This window comes from Sorghum bicolor, chromosome 8 (assembly GCF_000003195.3).
Source record: "Sorghum bicolor cultivar BTx623 chromosome 8, Sorghum_bicolor_NCBIv3, whole genome shotgun sequence".
NCBI classification, from domain to species: domain Eukaryota; kingdom Viridiplantae; phylum Streptophyta; class Magnoliopsida; order Poales; family Poaceae; genus Sorghum; species Sorghum bicolor.
In genome coordinates, this window is record NC_012877.2 from 6,674,791 (window position 1) to 6,688,724 (window position 13,934).

The following is a 13,934-nucleotide window of genomic DNA, read 5'->3' on the forward strand; positions in this document are numbered from 1 at the left end:
CCTTTCGTTAGGGATTCAGAGAATAAAACTGTATGCGATGCATGCCAATGTGGCAAGAGCCATCAATTACCCTACTCATTGTCTTCTCGTGTTTCTTCCGGCCCTTTGGATCTCATTCACTCGGATGTGTGGGGGCCGGCACCAAGCTCTGTTGGGCATCATTGTTATTATGTTAGCTTCATTGATGACTACAGTAAATTCACTTGGATCTACCTTCTGCGTTTTAAATCGCAAGTCTTCCAATGCTTTACTGATTTCTAGAAACTCATAGAACGGCAGCTTAACAGAAAGATACTCACTATCCAAACCGACTGGGGAGGCGAGTATCAGGCCTTGCAATCCTATTTTAAGCGCATAGGCATAGGCCATAGAGTCTCGTGCCCCCACACTCATCAGCAAAATGGGTCTGCTGAGAGAAAGCATTGCCACATTGTTGAGATGGGCCTTTCCCTCCTTGCTCATGCAACTGTACCCCTGAAATTCTGGGATGATGCCTTCTTAACTGCGGTCTTCATTATCAATCGACTGCCCACTCTAGTTCTAAACAATGACTCACCCTTCTTCCGCCTTTTCAATACTAAGCCAGACTACACATTCCTCCGTACTTTTGGGTGCGCTTACTGGCCGAATCTGAGGCCATATAACACAAAGAAACTTCAGTTCAGATCCAAACAATGTGTCTTCCTTGGCTACAGTAATCTTCATAAAGGGTACAAGTGTCTAGACCCTGCTAGTGGCCGGGTTTACATTTCCCGCGATGTCCTTTTTGATGAGAAAATCTTCCCATTTGCCTCCCTCCATCATAACGCTGGCGCCCAACTCTGATCGGAGCTAGCACTTCTACCCGATGTCTTGCAAAATCCATCATCTAGTTTTGGGGATGTATTAGTGCATGATCGGTCTGATGTTTTTCCTAATACAACTGATGCTTCAGCAAGTTCTAGCTTGCCTTGTGACCCTGCAGGAAAAAATGCAGATGCAGGAGGCGGTAACGCGAGTGCAAGCACCTGTGATTTCATGTGTCGCGTGCATGGAGACAACACGGTTGTCGAGATTGATCCCCAGGAGCAGCACTCGACATCAGGCGCCGGCGTATCCGTCTCGGGATCGGTGGCGAATCCGATTATGCTGTCGCCATCAACCGCGCCAGCACCCGCCGAACAGCACCCTGGATCTTCTGCGGCGTCCTCATCTGCCTCTCCCACGCCAGACAGCACACATCCGCCACAGCTAGATCCCATCGGTGGGGAAGTTGCTGCCGCGGCGCCTGGCAGCGGTTCTGCTGCCCTAGAACCTCGATCCCCTGTGGATCCTGCTCCTGTGGCCTCACCTGTGCTTACTGTCCCGTCGGGCCCTGTTACTCGGCTGCAACAGGGTATCTCCAAGCCCAAGCGATTTTCTGATGGCACTGTCAGATGGTGCATGTCTACTGATGTCAGTGCAGAAGAGTCACCCAGTATTGCTGAAGCCTTTGGTAACAAAGATTGGGTTGGCGCCATGGATGCTGAGTTTCATGCCTTGCAGCGCAATAACACCTGGCATCTTGTCCCGCGGCCACGGGGCAAAAATATCATTGGTTGCAAGTGGGTTTACAAAATAAAGCGTAAAGCAGATGGCTCCATTGATCGGTATAAAGCACAGCTGGTTGCAAAAGGTTTCAAACAGCGCTATGGCATTGATTATGAGGACACCTTCAGTCCTGTTGTGAAAGCTGCTACTATTCGACTCATTTTGCCTCTTGCAATTTCTTGTGGATGGAGTCTTCGTCAGCTTGATGTTCAAAATGCATTTCTTCATGGCATCTTGGAAGAGGTCTTTATGCAACAGCCTCCTGGATATGAGAGCAAGAGTCACCCTGATTTTGTTTGCAAGCTTAACAAAGCGTTATACGGCTTGAAACAAGCCCCACGTGCGTGGTATGCCCTGTTGTGTGCTAAGCTGGTTGCTCTGGGATTTCGTCCATCCAAGACTGACACCTCTCTGTTCTTCTATCAAAAGGGGCAGCAGTGTATGTATATTTTAGTCTATGTTGATGATATAATTGTTGCTAGCTCCTCTCCAGCCGCCACAGCTGCTCTTCTCGCTGATCTACACTCGGAGTTTGCACTCAAGGAACTAGGCGATCTGCATTTCTTTTTGGGCATTGAATTCAGCGTACACTTGGTGCTCTTGTGCTCTCGCAAGGGTGCTATGCCATGGATGTTCTGGCTCGGGCTGGCATGAAGAATTGTAAACCTGTGGATACCCCGTTGTCCATCACCACCAAACTCAGTCTTGAGGAGGGAGAGAAGCTCAGTTCAGATGATGCAACCAAGTACAGAAGTTTGGTTGGAGCACTACAGTATCTTACATTGACAAGACCAGATATCGGTTTTGCGGTCAAGAAGGTCTGTCAATTCTTGCATGCTCCCTCTACAGCCCATTTTAGCGTTGTCAAGAGGATTCTGAGGTTCGTTCGTGGGACCTGGAATTCGGGGATGAAGATTGTTCGGTCGGACTCAACTCTGGTCAGTGCGTTCTCCGATGTCGATTGGGCTGGGTGTGTAGATGACAGGCGATCCACTGGAGGCTTTGCCGTGTTCCTTGGACCCAATTTGGTGTCGTGGAGTGCTAGGAAACAGCCTACAGTCTCTCGCTCTAGCACTGAGGCGGAGTATAAGGCTTTGGCCAATGCAACTGCTGAAGTTATGTGGGTACAGAAACTTTTAACCGAACTAGGAGTTCACCATCCTCCAGCAGCGCGCCTCTGGTGTGACAACCTTGGTGCTACTTATCTTTCAGCAAACTCAGTGTTTCATGCTCGTACAAAACACATTGAGATTGATTTTCATTTTGTTCGAGAGCGTGTAGCCCAGAAGCTTCTGGATATCATATTCATACACACCGGTGATCAAGTAGCGGATGGGTTCACAAAGCCTCTCAGTATTGGCAAGATGAAGGAATTCAGGGCCAATCTCAACCTTGTAAGTGGCTGAGATTGAGGGGTAGTGTTAAAAGGGTGATGTATCCAACTCCTCATTCTTAGCTCATTCGGTTGTGTAGGATATGTTCATGTACATTTTCTGTTTTCCTTCTTGTGTTGTACTCCACGGCTGCATGTTGACATGCCGGTTAGTTAGTTAGTTAGGGGTTACGGCTTATTACTTGTAACACAATTTATGTTGTACCCTACCAGTATATAACATGTACCCGAGTACCTATGAAAGGTGTCTCGTTCCATCTACTTTCACACTATAAACAAGACCGAAGGGAACAAAGCGAGAGCACCCAAACTATAGACAAACATGGAGTGCTAAAGTTGGAGAGAAGATAATAAAAAGCTGTAATGTACACTAAGCTTTCTGCAGGTATCTACATATCTCTTGTACCTAAGCTACGAGTACTAATTAAGAGAGCCCTGTGCCACAAAAATTCGCCGCGCTAAAAGGCTGGGCCAAACTCGCCGGCTGGCCGGCTGCTCCTTCAAACGAACCAGAGGCCAGCCAAAGGATAACCAAGTAAAAACAGGCGAGGTAAAAAAAAACACACACACACACAGGTAGACTCTAGACTATTCCTAGTACGCACGCAGCTAATAGCTTTACTTACGTCTATAATAAGAAGTGGAAAAAAAAGAACAACTAGGTAGCTACTAGAATGGCGCCGTAGCGACGTCCCTGTCGTCGTCCATGGAGCGCCGCCGTCGACCACGGCGGCCGCCTTTGCTCCCGCCGCCGCAACAGCCTTTGTTGGAGCCGGCGGAGGAGCAGCAGCAGCAGCAGCCGAGCTCGACGTCGTCGTCGGACGAGGAGTCGATGGAGCTGGACTTGCGGACGGTCGCCGTCGTCATCTGCACGGGCTTGAGGCCCTCGGTGAAGATGCGGATCGCCTCCTCCTCCGTCTTGGTGCTCACCACGTACAGCGCCGCCTCCTGCAACACATGTACACAAAACACTCACTTGGTTAATTACGTTAATTTAGTGTTGTTAACAAACGTATATACGTATATGGACGTATTTATATATATATATCGTGCACGTATTATGGGCTATACGTGTAAATTAAAGTAGGAACGCAAAAAGACGTCACACGGTCGTCGTCGTCGTCGTCGTTGTCACAAGTTGATGCGTACGTATGTACGCAGAGGGTCGTCTAGTCGCGGTACACGAATAGTCCATTCTGCGACGTGTTGTAACAGCACACAGAAGGAATATTAAATTATTGCAATGTGCCGGCCGGGCACGTCTCTGTCGGTCACAGTTGCACCCGTTAACGTGTGGCCACAGTCGGCCGCATGGGGTACACGTACGAGTACGACGTTGAGGTTGCGTGACGGAGACCCCCGTACGTCATGGACACGTGTGCACGTCAATCATGCGTGTATCAGTGCCCGTTGTCATATGTTTCGTTTCTTTTTTATACAAGAAATAAAGAAGAATAAAATTTATGGCATGTGGCGTTCTAAATTACAAATCATTTTTTTGGCATTAAAGTATCTCAAATTTAACCAAATTTATATTACAATACCAATCAAGTATTATTAGATTTTTCATTGATTATATTTTCATTATATATCTACTTAATAGCATAAATCTTTATATTTTTTTCCATAATTTTATTTAAACTTGAAATGCTTTGGCTCTGACTTATAATTTAGGACAAAAGAGTACAAGATATACTAAAAATTTAAAATAAAATATTAAATAAAACAAATGACTTATAACTCCTTTTTAACTATATATAGAGAGATTTTATACTTGTTGATATTTTAAACCTCAAGTTTTTGACGCAAAAGTTTTAAACCTCAAGTTATTGAATAAAACAAATAGCACGTACATGTAGCTCTTCTTTAACTATAAAAAGAGATTTTATGCTCATAATATTTTAAATCTGGTGGTATACAATAATAATAGATATATAATTAGTATGCATTTAAATAGTTTGTCTAATTTGAAGGAAGTTAATTCACCTAAAATACATTTTAATTTATAGTATAAAATTTTGAACACATCAATACATTATATTTCTGGATACCTTAAATGTCCTACAAGCAGTAAAACATTAAGGCTTTTAATTAGGCATTACCTAATATTTGTTCAGTGCATTTTGTGGATGGAGAAAGAGGTAGGTGAGTCACTACAGGGAAAGATGGAGTGGTGCAATGGAACCTAACCACGTGGAAAGGACTGCCTAATTGAATAGGTTTTCAAGAACAGTGACACTCCAATTATTTGGGACTTATTATATATTTTACTATTATTATTAGTTATCATAGTAGTACTTAGGAAAGAAAATATATAAATTCATAACAGTTCGCAAGCGAGGAAACTTTGTATACCTATTATATATTTCGAATATGAATTATCAAATATGCGTGCTCGACAATGTTTTTATACGAGAGAAAAAAAAAGGGACTTTCGATGCATGTATGGAGGGCCGGGAAGATGCATGTATGTACAAATCAAGAGGAAATGTGATACACTCGTGTACTTCCTTATATAATTATAACAAAGTCTTGGATTTTTTAGAAATTTGATATCACACATTAGTTTATGAGGGCAGGGGAATTGCATTCATCACCGTCAGAGAGAGAAAAGGGAAAATAAAATCGCCGAGAAAGATATGCAAGTGTTCTGGGCTAAAATAGTCTCTCACAAATCAGAAATGTATGATATATACTTATATAGATATAATGCACTATATACTATATTCATACGTGTGTGCTTACCCTTGCGAACTTGATCTGGTCGAGGGTCAGCGTCTTGGGCTCCCACTCTATGGACGACATCCGCCCCGCCGGCGCCTCCTCCACCTGCCTGCTGCTCGTCGTCGCCGTCGTCGTTACCGCCAGCGCCGCCATGGATGCCGCCGCAGCAGCCTCTCTTCCTCTTCGATGTCGGTTGTATATATACAAATCCGAAAAATACTCCAAGCCTTTTTTTTAAAAAAAAAAATACGACGTCGTCGTCGACCTCTCCTGTGTCGATTTTCGAAATTTCTACTAGCTAGCTCTGCCTCTGCGCCCTGCGTTCGTGAACGATGGCCTGCAGGTATATATACCAGGGCAGGGGGGAGACCAAGCGGGGCGGACGTGTCGCGGCCGTACGGGCGGGCGGTCGGTCTCCCACGTGGCGGCCGCGGAGTGGGGAGGGGGGTCGCGCGGCCACGCGGCGCCCTGCTGCATGCATGCGTCGTGGTCGTCGCCCCCGGCTTTGTTGTTGCGTCCGTCCGTGCCGGTCCGAGGTGCCCTGTAGACTGTAGTACGTGTGGCTGTGGTTTGCAGTCAGGTGCGGGCGGGACACGTAGCGGGGGGTGGGTCAGCCGACTCGCCCAATCGTGGCTCGCCGCGTCGCCCGCGCTTGGCTTTGACGGGATCGGGCGCCGGCGCATGCATGCATTGATATTGTTGCGTTTGCGTGCCGGGCCTGGACTCGCCACGCCACGCCACCGGCCGGCACCAGGCGGTCTCGTTAACGGCCGGTGGTTATGTTCATTCATATGCTACGTACCTCGTGCGTGGGTGCGGCCGTGCTCCCCGTCCATACCGCATGCATGCCGACCGGCCGGCCATGGTCCTACGTACGTGCCACGTCTTTTTTTTTTTTGAACGTAATGGCAGGAGCTCTGCCTTTCAATTAAGAGAGGAAAAAAGAGTTTATGTACACAAAGGTCTTGGAGGGTAAAAAGAAACAGTTACAGATTTTGCTTATATACTACCCCTCCAATTTAGTGCTCTCTTCCTTTGCTCGATATCCTCTTTGGTCCTTGCAGCCACTTGCATTGCCGATTTATGGACGTTGTTGAAAATTCTTCTGTACGTGCCACGTCTTGTACGTGGATCCAAAGCATGCATGCATGCATGGATGGCTTGCTCTCTAGCTCGATCGACTAGTGCAATTCGATCACGATGATGATGACAGAGAGAATGGGGAGGCCAAGATGTTGTGGTGCGCTATTCCCTGTCTCGAACCGTACCGTCGTCGTCGCACGTGTGCACGCTGGGGTACGGTTTGTTAACCGTTGCTGCGCGCGACACGCTTGCGCTAGCTGCATCACACACGTGACATGCATGACGCGGCGCAATGTAATGCATACCGTAACGTAAAGTACTCCCTCCTTCCATAAATAAATACACATCTTCCTTCCCAATAAATAAATACACATCTTCCTTCCCAAAAAAGAAATGCTAATGGTCAACCGGTTGATTTGGAGCTTTCAATCAACCTAATTCTTGGCCATTTGATCCGCCGAGGCACCGCCTTTGCCAAGCATGCTGGCCACCGATACTAATGTCGTGGCCTGGTCCAGTGCACGTCTCCGAGCATTTATCCTGTATTAACATGCAGTCGTCGTCTACACATCGCAATTTTGCAAACTAGCTATAGTGTGATGCAGATCAACTTTCCAGTTCGTTTGCTTTCATCTTTTCAGTTCGTTTGTTTTCATCTAGATAATTTGTTCTAAAATTTATGAATAATTTGATGATATTTGTGAATAATTTGACATATATTTCTATGCTGCCTGGAATACATAGAAATAATTTGTAATTTTTTTTTAAAAAAAAATTGGCATATATTTGTGTTATTCTTAGATTACATCACTGTGTCCAATAAATTACACTGAAGAAATTATTATAAAAATAATAATAAGTGGTGTAAATATAACTATAAGACAGTGTAAATACATGTAAAAAATTCAGTTGATGGAAAAAGCTAAATCAATCGGTTATTGGCTAGACATCTCCTTCCAAAAAGCTAAACTTTTTTAGCTTGATGACTAAAAATATATCGAATAAATCAATATTTGTATCTACAAATAAATATATTGTAAAATATATTTTATACTTAATCTAATAATATATATTATGTAAGATAAATATTAGTTTATTTTTGGAGGGAGTACGTCGCGCAGGCCCGAGGGTCGATCTGCGATATCGAGACACCAGAGGTACCTACATGCGAAACCGGCGCTCGAGCGAAAGCAAGGAGCTAGATCTTTTGTGTGTGTGAGTGCCAGGTGCGGGCGATAACTGCATGCCTATATGCACCGATCGGACCCTGCATGTGGTGGGGACACAATTAGCTTGTGACGGAGAGGAGCTCCACGTCCGGCGAGGGCACCACCGGCCGGGGCCCGCGCCCGTGAGCTGCCGCCACGCAGCGCCGCCGCGCGGATCTCCGCGCCATCGATTGTCCTCATCGCTTTCGCCTCGATTCCCCTACTACCGCCTGTCGCGCAACACATGGCTACTCCGCCACCAGCCTCTTAATTATACCTTGTACATGTGTTCGTATGTGGAAGAATATGGAGACTAGTACGTAGCTAGGTGAGTCGTTTTCGTTTGGATCCGATGATCCTATTCTATACCCTCCTCTACAGTCCACTAGATCATTTGGCGCCCTTCGGGCGCCCTACAATGACTGAGAAAACAATATGTGAACAACAAATATACACTATGTTACGAAACATATTTATCGCTAATGTTTTAACTTAGAAGAAATGGAACATCCACAAACAACGAACATGAGGGCTTCACAGCCGTTATGGTCCTATTCAACCACATACTACACAATCTGTCACTACATGCACGGCTTCTGTAGCCATTATGGTTTTATCTAGCCATACATCACATACCATGCCATTATCATTGGCAGATGCACGAGGGGGGCTGGGTGGCTGCAGCCCCCCTCTTGGGCTCAATTTTTTTTAACACATTTTCTTTTTTTAGCAAAAGACTTCATATATTTGGTATTTTTTCTATGCTTATTTTATAAATCTTTGCCTTTGAATCCATATTGAATTATCAATCTTAGCTATATCTATTAGGTCTTGTTTAGTTCCCAAAATATTTTACAAAATTTCTCAGATTTCCCACCACATCTAATCTTGCGGCACATGTATGAAGCACTAAATATAGATAAACTAATTACATGGTCTACCTATAATTTGCGAGACGAATCTTTTAAGCCTAGTTAGTCCATGATCGGACAATATTTGTCAAATACAAACGAAAATGCTACTATTCCTATTTTGCAAAAAAAAATTGGAACTAAACAAGGCCTTAGTGTACTGGATTGAGTGAGAAAAAAATTTTAGCATGTATTATTTAGCCCCCCTCTTGGTCCATTTCTGGATCCGCCACTGGCCATTATAGTCCAGGATCGGTATTCATGACTACCAAACACTATAGTCGGTAGCTTAGAATGCCGATCCAAATACACTGGCGATCATTAGAGAGTACATATATAGAGATACCGCGAAACCAAAAGAGCATACGTTGTGCAGCTTGTAGAGGCAAAAGCACCTTGATCATCCTTCTCCGATCAACTATCTTCAGTTGTTGCACTGTAAACATAAGAGAATAAGGCGTAATGTTGGGAGCCATAAACAAAAGCAATGAAATCTTCCATTGCAAGTGGCACACACCACGTAATTATGAGAATGACAGCATGTTATTTCACACGAATAAAACATCTTAAGATAAATGTCTACAAAGATAATTCACCCAATTCGACCGGATAGGTATGGAACACTAAGTATTGCATCGGAATTAGAGTGCAAGTATGGGCATAGTCCAGATTTCATTTATAAATCGAACGGACAGCTCCACTGTTGCAGAAACTGAGGTGTAGAGCATTTGATTTTTAAATTTGCATACTGACTAAACTACATATGGATACTTTATGCATAGAATCAGACCATAACAGGAAAAAAGGAGCTTATAATTTTAGGCAACATGTACATCTTGGAGTCTGAGATTCTATGCAGAGATTCAAGTTTCTGAGATGAGCTACTGGCATTAGTAATCTCACATTTTGGAAAAATAACACTATGCATTAACAACTTGATCCCATACAGCAAGAAACAACCACATGCATATACATATAAGGATACCATGCGATACACACGTGAAGAGCGAGTTCTAGAAGGAAACAGCCACATGCATATACATATAAGGATACCATATGATACACACGTGAATATACATAAAATAGTTTTCAGCAATGCCAACCTTTTCCTATTCATATTTTTCAGTGTCTTGGTTTCAGAGTTGTCAGGAACATCTTTGTTGGTATCTCCATCTAAGAAAAGTTTTTTTGCAGATTTTTTTGGGTGATGGGCGAGTTCTAGTAGGAAACAGCCACATGCAAATCAAACCAATCTTGTGCAAATCTAGTTGCAGTGGGTGAATTCACAATTCAAAAATAATTTTGTAAGAGGTCTATACATTGGAGCTAATTTTTTGGTTCATATATCTATGTAGATTCTACTCCTAATATTACATATATTCTAGCTACTAAGTGCATTTTACATGCTCTGACTTGGCACCAGTACCTCCTGATCCCCAGCGCCACACTTGAGCAGTCCCACGTATACACCTCCGACCGCTGCCTGCACCCTCCTACGAGGCTCAAAATGTTATTTTATACTCACTAAAGAGGGCCACATTTTTCATTTTCTAAAATTAAGAATTTAACACATGTGCATGCTAAACACACGCTGAATGCATGTCTAATATAGACATTGAATCACTTAAGTATAATTTAATGGATGAAAATTTACCTCAAGGGCACCCATGGTCAAGAGCAGGATCATGATGAGATGGTGAAGGCAACAGAGCACCTGGGATTGATGGGGAAGGTGTGCCTTGTATGAACCTTGCTCTTAGAAAGCAATGTTCGACATTTTGACCATAAGTAATAGCGCAACACATTTTATTTCTATCCTAAGCTATACATTGCTATAAGGAGCATTTGTAGTGTGGTGATCTAAAGCAACATGCTTACTGTAATGCAAGCAAAAAAAAAACAAGTTGCCTGCTGCTTGCTACCATCTAACAAGAGCCAGAGATAAACTCGTACATCTCATATGAGCAAGATCCACAAGCAACTGGAGAAGTAAATTTAGACATCTCAATGCGATTTTCAAATCAGAACATCTAACAACACATAAAAGTATAAGATGCTACTCTCGCCTATATGCTTTATCAGAATATCTGAGGTTAAAATCTGATAGAGCATCGAAGTCATCAATGGAGAGACCTGTAATAGACAAGATCTTTACTTACTGTAAGAATTTAAATAGCAGTAGAGCACATAGACATCAGACAAGTGATACCGTTTGCCTACCTAACCTTGATAGTGATCTTCTGCTATCAACCTGCATATAACATCAATGCCTACATGGTAGATTTTCTTGGAGCAAACTGCAAACCCATTTCTTACTAATGACTTAGATGGACATGCTTTGAAATGATCCCAACTTTCATGATGAAAGGTTTGAATTCAAAGGTATTGACAAAACATGGAAAAGGAAAACTAGAATACCTAAGGGCCAGCAGAAATTCTATAAAATTTCAAAAAAGTGCAGGTTCAGTTGTCAATAGGGATGACAAACACTTGCAATGTTGTAGATGCACATACAGCAGCTGTTGGGTATTCTTAACATCATTACCAAAAGTAGACTAAGTTCTCTAAATCTAGTAACGGTGCCAAAAATGCCAAACCTATCCCTCACACCACTTAAGCCAAGTTGTCATCCCCAGCATGACATGAGAGACGCGGTATTGAAATATGCAATTGCTCTTCTAAATAAATAATGAATGGGATCTGCAAGCGCACAGATTAATACCGATGTAGCATTTTAACCGGGAAGTATTCCAGGTATCGTTATTTATATTTTTACCACTCAGAAGGGATTAGCAATCATCAATATCGATTACAGAATAGAATATGAGATTGAGCATCTATCATTGCATGTATAATTGAGAACATTATATCTAACTCTTCATACAGGGATAAGTGTCACATAAAAGATATATAAAATAATAATAGTGACAAAGATAATTAGTCTGATCTAGCCACATAATAAATATGATAAGCACCTCAATTAGATACTCTAGAAAGTCATTAGCATGGTATTAGAACGAACTACAAGAATATTCCCTAAGTTATTCTCAACTATATAGTCTAGCATATCATAGTTAGTGCAAGCATACTTAGCAATCATTGTGAGACAAGACTACGCCCATGTATAGTGATATTAGCAAGGTAAATGAGAAACATAGCAATCATTCTCCTGTAATAATGTTGCTCTGCCAGCCCAATACACGAGAGGGGGACTATATAAGAATCAATGAAGCTGTCACTATCACGAACCACCCCACGATCTGGCATATTGGGTACAATCGCAGATAAATACGGTATAAGCACCACGCCTACACAATATCTATCATTTACCCATGGATCCAATGGATAAACGCTATACGATCCTAAGCATGTATATAGATCCAATCTAACTAAGCCAAGTACATAACTATGATAAACTAAGAACAATATAATCTTGAATATAAGCAAGTAGAGCAAAGTCATAAGCAATATATTGAAGTAGAACAAAGTCATATTCATAATATTGAAGAACAAAGATAATTAGAAAGCAATTAGAAGCACAATTAGAGAATTACCAAGAATCCTCTTGACAGATCCGGAAACCAATCGAAGATTGACTCCTTCTAGTTCTAATCCTATGTAGCTATGCTAATCTAGATATCTAATTGATGTGGTGGCTCTAATCTTGATCAGAGGCTTCTTCTCCCTTGAGAATAATGAATTAGGGTTGAGAGGCTCTCTCCTCCAGGGGCCAGGGGGTCTGGTTTTATAGTCCCTTCAAGTGAATATGGGCCGTTGGATCAAACCGACATAGATTGTATGGTTTAGATTCATCCTTTAGGTCGGTGGAGATCTCCCACGAAGCAGAGTCCTGATTGGACTCCAGAGGTGGGCGGGCGCCCAGGAGAACAGAGCGGGCGCCCTGCCTTTGGCCCCGTTTCGCCTCTGCTTCGGTCTCGTGGCTTCTGGAGTCTTCTAGATGTAAGATAATTGCGTGGCACGTTAATATCTCTATGTAATCCCGACGTGTGGGCCTTTCTTCCGTATTTCTTGATAACCCCCTGCAGAAATAGACAAACACCAAAACTCGTGGAATTCTGTCAGATAAAACCCTAAGTCTAGATGTTGATTTCATTTGGATCCTTTTCTTTATTTATTTGATAATTAAATTTGATACTTAAGGACCGTCAACAAACTCCCCCAAGCTTACCTCTTGCTCGTCCCTGAGCAAGGATAGACTTAGCTATGGATCATAAGTTGTTGCAATTTTTTTTAAAAATTGACGGTACACATGCTTTTTAAATAAGATCTCATCTCTGAGCTAGAGTAAACTGTCAAGACTTAAAACTTACTTACTTTACCTTTCACCATGGGACTTGTAACCGTTACTTCTGTCTTGAGTAGTTAAAAAGATAGAACAGTCTAGTCAAGTGCCATGTCTCTTATTCTTGATCAGCTATAGCTCTGGTGTTTTTGCAGATTTTGAAATAAAACTCAGAGATTCCTTGTATGACTCTCTCAAATCTCTCTTTTGTGGTATTTCTAGATCCTTACCAAGGCAGTGATGGTATATGCCTTCTCTCAATATATGTGGTATTTGTGGTATAAAGCATAGTGACATTATCTTCTCTCTCACCCTACTCTAATAAGGCTTTAATATCTGGAGCTCATAGGTGGGAGATAAAGTATACATATTTACAAGACATTTATTGCATAGTCAAACCATGGATCCAAAGAAACAAATCAATAAGTCAAATCAAGATATGCATGTGTGGCGAATGAATGATGTATGGTGATGATGGTGATAACAATGGTGGAAGTCTAATTCTACTTTTGCTCTTTGAGGGGATACATACCTTCCTTGCTTTTTGAAATTTTATGAGGAGAATGAGATGCTCTTCTTTTCTTTTCTCTCAAGTGGGTATCTTGTACCCCTAATTCTACTGTCGAACACTTGTCCATTTTTATCTCTCGTCTCACTTTTTCTTTTCTTTCGAGGTTCCGGGCACTTGCCCCTTTTTATTTCCTCGTTTTTTAGAGCACTCATCTCTTGAGATAATATAGCAA

The 13,934-nt window shown here is 42.6% G+C and overlaps 1 protein-coding gene across 1 annotated transcript; it reads right to left on the minus strand.

Moving 5' to 3' along the window:
* Positions 3,276–6,007, minus strand: LOC8082772. Its single transcript, XM_002442900.2, has 2 exons — positions 5,708–6,007; positions 3,276–3,910 (listed from the first exon to the last, which is right to left on the minus strand). Exons 1-2 carry the CDS (start codon positions 5,837–5,839, stop codon positions 3,632–3,634), a joined length of 411 nt encoding a protein of 136 aa, XP_002442945.1. The 5' UTR covers positions 5,840–6,007; the 3' UTR covers positions 3,276–3,631.